Source organism: Hordeum vulgare, chromosome 1H (assembly GCF_904849725.1).
Source record: "Hordeum vulgare subsp. vulgare chromosome 1H, MorexV3_pseudomolecules_assembly, whole genome shotgun sequence".
Classification (NCBI taxonomy): domain Eukaryota; kingdom Viridiplantae; phylum Streptophyta; class Magnoliopsida; order Poales; family Poaceae; genus Hordeum; species Hordeum vulgare.
In genome coordinates this window covers 42499-51506 of record NC_058518.1, presented here as the reverse complement: position 1 = coordinate 51506, position 9008 = coordinate 42499, and the positions used below count along the sequence as shown (strand labels likewise).

Sequence of the window (9008 nt, the reverse complement as noted above, 5' to 3'; positions counted from 1 at the left end):
GGATGACGTGCATGTCATTGGGCATGAAATACTTTTTCTTATGATACGAAGCATGCACGTTTTGCCAGAAGGTCAAAGCCCCCTCGCCTCATGCGTATGAAGTCCGCGGATGCGGCCTCCCATGCATCACATATCCTCGATCACCCAGTACCCTGTCATTGTGCTTACCCTAGAAAACAACAAGAAGTTCAACAAAAAAGCTCAGTGCCAATTGACCGAACACTTGTCAGGCGTGGTGTCCTCCATGGACGGCGTCAGTAGGGGGCAGTGGGTACTTGGATGTGGAGGGATCCAGAGTGGACGACGGCGTAGTCCAAGGCAGACATGCACATGGGCGGGGGCTGCAGATGTCCAAGGTTGCCTTGGCGGCAACCGGAGAGGTACATCGGCGGTGCCGGGCGAGAAGGGCGCGGATGCAAAGAAAGTGGGGAGCAGAGGTGGAGTGAAAGAAAAGTGGACCAGGAGGGGGGTTTGAGCCGGCCGGGTGTTTTGGAGTCCTACTTGGCGGTAGTCCGGACTTCAACAAAGCCCCCGCCCATCGTTTTCTCTTGGTTTATGGGAAAACGGACAGATGGGATGCCATGTTGGATGGCAAATTGCGCCCGAACCACTCGGTCCGGACGGTTGCAGGCGGTAGGCGGTTTGAGGGTCCATGTTGAGACGCCTTTAAGAAAGAATTAACAACTATATATGTTGTGCCAGTCTTAGTTGATGTTCAGCCCAGATTAGCATTTTTCTGGCTGGGGTTCAAAGGAGGTAACCAAGAATCATAAAAGATCCTTCCTTTCTACCCTTTTGCACATGAATTTGGTTTGCAGCTGAAAGGCAGAAACTAACTGCACAACTGCATAATGATCGATGACGATGCTCCAGCATGTATGATGCTTACCATTAACTCATCCAGGAACATAGCAAAAGGGGGACATTTATTTATAAGGTTACTTACACCAATCACACTAGGAAAAAGGGGAGAAAAGGAAAACTGAAGATAAATCCATTTCGCATACTACATTCCATTCCATTCCATTGAAATGGATGAGGTGAGGAAATCAAGAAGATATGCTATGGGTCATCATCACTCATTTCTTGTTGAGGTCGATGCCGGCCTTCTTGGCGACGGCGTCGAGGCCGTGCTTCTCGATTGTCTTGAGGGCCTTGGTGGAGAGCCTGAGCTTGACGTAGCGCTTTCCGGCCTCCCACCACAGCTTCTTGTACTGCAGGTTCACAAATTGCTGCTTCTTGGTCTTGTGGTTGGAGAAGGACACCTTGTTGGCCCGGTTCGTCTTCTTCTCCAGAAAGGGGCAGATCCGACCTGAACCAATCACATCAACCATTCGTTCATTTTCAAAGGTGCATCCATCCAAAGAGCAATTCGAATTTCTGCAACGATTTTAGACAGTCTCCGGTTTCAGGCTTAATTGAAGCAGCATTATTTTCAATTAGACCTCCATCTCAATTTCCACATACCCAATCCGAACGATTGTGGGCCTTGGAAGAAAGGAAGAATGTATATTATACTCTACCACAATAACGGGCCCCTTGAAGAAACTGATGTTCTCTCTACTAGCAAAGCAACTTAGACAGAGCAATGCAATTTTCAAGTCTCAACTCTGAAGAAAAAAGCACAGTTTTGACAGAGCAATGCAAGTTAGACCCAAGTGAGTGAGGAATTAGGTAAGTATAGCAGGGGAGAAGCCAGCCACAAAAGGGAAGGGAGGGATGGGAGGGACGTACGCGCGACGATGGCGTTCTTGGTGTTGGTGGGGATGGAGACCGCGGTGGAGGTGAGGCCGAGGCTGAGGCCCGCGAGCTGCGAGGTGGCGAACCCGAGCGAGGCGGCGTTGGCGTTGCTGCGGAGGACCGGAGCCCTGGCGGCGGCGGGCATGGAGTAGGAGTAGGAGTAGGAGCACATCATGGATGCCATGGCAGACTCGGGAGGTGGTGAAGAGGATAAGAGACCACGACGCACACCAGCAGCAGCAGCACGCACCAGGATAAGAAGAAAGGAAGTAGGCGAGCCAGCCAGCCCACGACTCACTCCGGCCCACTCCACCACAGCCCATGCATCACTTAGAGCAACTCCAACTGTGCTCATCCAAACGAACATCGCTTTAGTCTGTTTTTTGTCTGTTTGGATCGACCGTCCGCCCTGTTTAATATTTAGGTCAGCAGTGCGTCCAACGTCTGGGACCCATTTTATGTCCGCGCATACATTTGAAAAGTATATCAAACCACCGACCATGCCGGCACCATGCCAGCGGCCGACATACAATGCCAGCTTCAGAAAACAGTTTATGCCGGCGCACTTGTCAACGGCCAGCACACATGTCAGCACACAAAAAAGGGCGGGAGTTCGACCTTATGCGAGCATACATAATAGGATGGCGCTCGACGCCATAGATCACTCGTCGTCGAACTTGAGCATGTCGGCCTGCATCTTCTCAAACCGCGACCTCTTCCTTGGCTACATGGTGTTGAGATCCACCTTCATGATCTCCACCCCCGTCATCATGCTAGTGAGAACCACTTCTTTCGCCTTGGTCTTGGCATTGGCGGCCTCGATCTATAGCATCTGGGCTTGCTTCTCCGCTTTCATCTCAAGCATCCTGGTTTGCTTCTCCGCCTCCATCTCAAGCCTCCTCCTTGAATCTCCATGAAGGCGTTCATTTGCTGTTCCTTGTTTTCGCGACACTTCGCCTCCCTTGAATCCTTCTTGGTCATCATGCCCTCCACGGTTGCGATCAAGGCGATCGACGCCGCATCCCGCTTGTCCTCCTTTTTGGAGTTGGTCTTTCCCCACGGTCGTGGCTTCTCACCCTCCCTAACCTCCTCCTCGGCTTCCTCCCCCCCACACCCTGAGGGTGGCATATTGGAGCTTGAACTTCTCCTCATCCTTGATGATCCTCCAACAATGAGAAAGGTTGAAGGTGTTGCCTTCATGTTGGACCATGAATGCCTCTAAAGCTTGGAATGCCTACAAATGAATTACACGCAAGCATATTAGCAAATGAACATGCAAACAAAGAGGGGAGGGGGTATGCATGCATACCATGTCTTGTATGCCGACGCCGCTCACGGGGCGTGTCTTGATGCTCTCATAAGTGGCACACAACTTGTTGCATTCTTGTTGGATTACCTTCCATCGCTTCGAAATGGACACCCACCAACGCGTCCTTCTGATCGCTTTGCATTTGGTATGGCAGAAACTTCTTGCGTTCGTGAAACTCACGATGGATATGAATCCAAAAGGTTGATGCCTTTTGATCGGCGCCGACCTTGGGGCCTTGCCCAATGTCCCTCCAACACTCACAAAGGAGCCTGTCCTTGGCTGTCGTGTATGCTTACGTCCGTCTCGTCTTTCGCTTGGGCTACACCCCGACGGCTTGGGTGGCGAGCTCGTCCTTGAACAGAGGCTCTTCGTCGATGTCCACCTCATGTCCTTCCTCGTGGCAATAGTCATCTGGAAACACGTGGTCGAGCGGGAAGCCGTCCAGGCCCAGGCCGACTTGATCTTGCACGAAGGCGGGTTGCATGCCAGCTTGGTCATAGGTCACTGGTGTTGGAAATATGCCCTAAAGGAAATAATAAAATAATTATTATTATATTTCTTGTTTCAAGATAATCATTTATTATTCATGCTATAATTGTATTGAATGGAAACACAAATGAATGTGTGGATATATAGACAAAACAATGTCCCTAGTGAGCCTCTAGTTGAGTAGCTCGTTGATCAAAGATGGTTAAGGTTTCCTAGCCATAGACAAGTGTTGTCAGTTGATAACGGGATCACATTATTAGGAGAATGATGTGATGGACAAGACCCAAACTATGAACGTAGCATGTGATCGTGTCATTTCGTTGCTATTGTTTTTTGCATGTCAAGTATACGTTCCTATGACCATGAGGTCATGTAACTCACTGACACCGGAGGAATGCCTTGTGTGTATCAAACATCGCAACGTAACAGGATGACTATAAAGGTGCTCTACATGTATCTCTGAAGGCGTCCGTTGAGTTAGCATCGATTGAGACTGGGATTTGTCACTCCGTATGGGAGAGGTATCTCGGGGCCCACTCGGTAATACAACATCACAAACAAGCCTTGCAAGCAATGTGACTAAAGAGTTAGCCATGTGATCTTGTATTACGGAACGAGTAAAGAGACTTGCCGGTAACGAGATTGAAATAGGTATGAAGATACCAACGATCGAATCTCGGGCAAGTAACATACCGAAGGACAAAGGGAATGTTATACGAGATTAACTGAATCCTTGACATACAAGTTCAACCGATAAGATCTTCGTAGAATATGTAGGATCCAATATGGGCATCCAGGTCCCGCTATTGGATATTGACCGGAGCGTGTCTCAGTCATGTCTACATAGTTCTCGAACCCACAGGGTCTGCACACTTAAGGTTCGGTGACGTTTCGGTAGTATTGAGTTACGTTTCGGTAGTATTGAGTTATGTATGTTGGTGACCAAAAGTTGTTCGGGGTCCCGGATGAGATCCCGGACATCACGAGGAGCTCCGAAATGGTCCGGAGGTAAATATTGATACATAGGAATATTGCATTTGGCTTCTGGGAAGATTTCAGGCATTGACGGTAAAGTACCGGGAGTGACGAATGGGTTCCGGGGTTTTACCGGGATGGGCCACCCACCCGGGAGAGGACATAATAGGCCTAAAGGTTGCACACCATCCCTTAGTGGGATGGTGAGACCAGTCCAATAACCTATTTGGGCCAAAGGAAGAAATAAAAGGAAAAAAGAAAAAAAGGAAGGAGGTGGACAAGTGGGAAGGGAGTCCTCCACCAAAACGAATTGGAGGAGGACTCCTCACCTTGGCTCGGACGAGGCCCTCCTACTTTGAGTAGGAGGCAAGGCAACCCTCCCTCTTGTACCCCCTATATATAGTGGAGGTTTTGAGGGCAAACAACACCAGAAAAAGCCACATGCTGCCCTCTTCTCCACAGATCCTCTTCCTCATCTAGATTAGTCCGGCATAGCTTGGCGAAGCCCTGCTGGATTAGTTCACCACCACCACCACCATGCCGTCGTGCTGCCGGGGAACTCATCTACCTCTCCACCCCTCTTGCTGGATCAAGAAGGCGGAGATCGTCATCGAGCTGTACGTGTGCTGAACGCGGAGGTGCCGTCCGTTCGGCGCTAGATCAAGACGGAGTTTGTGGGATGCTTGCGATTCAGACCGCGAAGACGTTCGACTACATCAACCGCATTTCTTAGCGCTTCCCGCTTAGCGATCTACAAGGGTATGTGTGTGACATCCTCGACTTTTGCTACAGTAGTAATTGTAATTAAGCTACAGTGATCAACCGTTAATGATACCACGTCATCGGATTTCCATCTCAGACCCGCGTTGATTCGAGTTTGTCCGGATTTCAAATTTGAAAACAAAAGTAGAGTACGTTATGAGTTCATTGCAAATATTAAAAGAATATATATGTAAAAAAAAGGGGAAAGTATTAAAGAAATAATAATAAATGAAAGAAAAGAAAACTGAAAGAAAGGATTAATAAAAAGAAAAGGGAAAAGGTAAAACAAAATAAAAACAAAACAAAACAAACAAAAAAAGAAGAAGGAAGAAAGCCCCCCCCCCTAGCCGGCCCAAACTGGGCCAAGTGGCCCAGCCGGCCCCCCCAAACCCTAACGCCCTCCTGGGCGCCACCCTCCCCTCGCTGCTCCCTCCCCTCCCCTGTGCGCCGCCGCCAGCCACCCCACCCTCGTGGTGGGGCCCCACCCCCCCCACACGCCATCTCCTCCCCCACTCTCGGTCCCCCCTCCACGCCAGATCCCCACCTCCCGTGGCTCCCTCCCACGACCGAGCCCCTCCACACCCCGTCGCCCCCCTCCACTCCACCTCGCCTCCCCTCCTAGATCCTCCACCGCCGCCGGCCACTCCTCCCGCCGGCAGCCCCCCCGGCGGCCACTCCTCCTCCCACCGGCGGCTCCCCTCGGTCCCCCTCACCACGCCGGCGAGCCGCCCCCCGCGGCTCCTCTCCTCCCGCCGGCGGCCTCCTCTCCCCACGGCCGCCTCCCTCCACCGACCATCCTCTCCCGGCGCCCCCCCACCTCTCGGCCTCCACCCCGCCGGCAGGGGCGCCGGCCACCTCGGCCCCCCCATCTCGGCGGCCGGCCCCTTCCGGGGGGTCCCTCTCCGGCGGCCCTCTCTACGGTGGCCGCCCCTCACCGTCGGCGGCTCCATCTCCGGGGGGCCCTCCTCACCGGCTCCTCCTCGCCGGCACACCCGTCACCACCATCGTCACCGTCACCGTCACCGCCTCCACGTCCGTCTCCACCGTCATCTACGTGCGAACTCCGGCTTCACCGGGCCGTCACGTCACCGTCGGTGAGCCCCTCCTCGGGCTCCTCCCACCGTGTCGTTCTCCTCGGCGTCCCGGTTCCGTTCCGGCAAACGGGGCCTCGATCCGTCGACGGTGGACTCCGGTAGAAGGATTCGAAGTTTGTGTTCTTCTAGGTGGAGTAGCAAAAGAACTTCTCTGTCTCTGTTAACAGAGAGAGGAGTGTTGAGAGTTTTTGAGAGAAAAGAAATATAAATAAAAGATGAGAAAATAACCTTAGGCCACTTACCGGTGGGGCCAATGCACCCGGGTCTATGACAGGGAGGCCCCACGCGGTAGTTAATATAAATAATAATAATAATAATAATGTTTTATTAAATAAATAAATAGATATATTAGTTAAAATAATTAATTAACATAATTAGAGTATGACACGTGGGTCCCTCGTTGAATTAATCTGATTAATAAATAATTAATCTTAATAAAAACTTGTGCCTATGACGTTCGGGACCCGCTGGTCAGTTGACCGGTCAAACGTTGATGTCAGCCTGACATCGCGATGATGTCATAATAGGATTTTACTAAATCCTTTAAATCTGTTTTTAATTCTTAAATAATTAATAAAACTTTAAAAATTAATATTAAATAATCCGTAAGTCAGATCGAAATAATTTCAACATGAAAGTTGATCAGCAAAGCGAGACGAACCCGGATACACGGCCCGTTCGTCTGTCACGCGTCCCTAGCATAGCAAACATGGATCTTTCCATCGTTTCCAGTATAACCGGTAGTAGCCCGAGACCCGGAAAATATCGTCAGATATTCTTCCGACCCGTCTATGACGGATGTTGCTGCGTTAGCTCATGTCTAGCTTGCATCTTTCCATGTCATGCTTTGTGTTGCATCGGTGCTATTATTTATTGTTTCTTCCCCCTCTTCTTACCGGTAGACCCCGAGACTGACGCTGCTGCCGGGTACATCTACGACCCTGCCGATCAGTCCTTTGCCGCAGAGCAGCAAGGCAAGCAATTTCCCCTTGATCATTCCTATATCGCCTATGTCTTTCTTCCTACTGCTTGCATTAGTATTTTGCTACTGTTGTAGTTAGCTCCTATATCTGATGCATAGCCTGTTTTTGATGAACTGCTACTTTCAGTCCTGTACCTTTAACCTGCTTAGTATAGTTGGAGCAGTCATCCCCTCTGACCCCGTAGTTCAGTTGCCCCGCTTGTTTTCAAATCTCGATCTCTGATCGACGAGCTAGACCCGACACAGCACGTTCACCCCCCTTCGTTGTACGACGCTACAGGGATACTGTCGGGTACCGAGGGTGACACCTCGCTAAGTACTCCTGATGATATCTCTGTAGTATAGCTAGTCGGTCGTGGTTATCGAGGGTGATTCCTCTTTCACCATTCCCGATGACGTCTCTGTCGTGCCACCCCGCGAGTGTGGGACCCCCGAGGGTGATTCCTCTAAGCCCACCTTGACGGGTACATCGTTCGGGATCCAACGAGGGTGATACCTCGGATTCCCCCCGATGTTACGACCACACAGTTACTCGACCATGTTACTGGGATCATTGGTGATTAGTTGTAAGCCGGGTGGATTCCCGTGAGACTGTGTTGTTGGCCTAATTAAAATGCTAATGGATTTGGGTATTTGATCTGGGTTGGTCGGAGACCTTTTCGCACTAACCGGCTACGCGGGAAGAATTATGGGTACTCGGCGTCGCGGTATCAGCCGAAGCTTTTCAGATGCCAGCAGTGTAGCGGCGCGCGCCCGAGTGGTCCCGAGATGCATCGCGCTTGTGATTAAGGGATGCTAGGACTGACGTCGGCCGCCCACGCCACGTGCAGGAGCGTGAAGGGGAACTGGGCCCATGAACCCTTTGTGCTTAGGATATAGACCGGCGGGCTGGCCTCTCTGATTAGTCTTAGGTGGGGCTGCGACGTGTCGATATTCCGAGGCCGGGCAGGACCCAGAAAAGTATGTCCGGCCAGAGTGTTATCGAGCGTGACGGGACATGTGGTGCACCCCTGCAGGGATGAAAATTAACTATTCGGATAGCCGTGTCCACGGTTACAGGACGACTTGGAGTTGTGCCCCGATCTTATACAACTACAATTGTTACTTAACTGGAATTAGTTTGCCTCGGGATTGCTTCCTCGCAGGGAGTCGAGGGAGGATCTTTAGGCGTGACCTCACTTTAATATTGCTGCAACAATATGACTATTATTGTGTTACCCCCTGTTCTACTCTCGTCTAATGCTGCAAGACCCTGAAGATGCTAGTCTTCGATAGGACTAGGCCTTCTCTCTCTATTCTCGCATTGCTGCAGTCAGTCCACATATAACCCCCTTCTTTGATACTGATGCATTATTAGAATAGTTCTGATGTAAGACTTGCGAGTACTTTGGATGAGTACTCACCGCTGCTTTGCTCCCCCCTTGTCCCCTTGATCCGTTTGCTGCGACCAGATGATGAAGCCCAGGAGATGGAGGTCCCCGCCGCCGACGACTGCTACCCCGATGGTGCCTACTACTACGTGGAGGCCGCTGATGATCAGGAGTAGTTAGGAGGTTCCCAGGCAGGAGGCCTCGCCTCGTTCGATCGTTGTATCTTTTGTGCTAGCCTTCTCTAAGGCACCCCATGTTTTATGTCTGTACTCAGATATTTGTTGCTT

At 50.9% G+C, this 9008-nt stretch overlaps 1 protein-coding gene across 1 annotated transcript; it reads right to left on the bottom strand.

Moving 5' to 3' along the window:
- Positions 1–909: 909 nt before the first annotated feature.
- LOC123403204 (50S ribosomal protein L28, chloroplastic) lies at positions 910–1983 on the bottom strand. Its single transcript, XM_045097156.1, has 2 exons — positions 1735–1983; positions 910–1312 (listed from the first exon to the last, which is right to left on the bottom strand). The coding sequence occupies exons 1-2, from the start codon at positions 1922–1924 to the stop codon at positions 1080–1082; spliced, it is 423 nt and encodes a 140-aa protein (XP_044953091.1). The 5' UTR covers positions 1925–1983; the 3' UTR covers positions 910–1079.
- Between the last annotated feature and the right edge of the window lie 7025 nt (positions 1984–9008).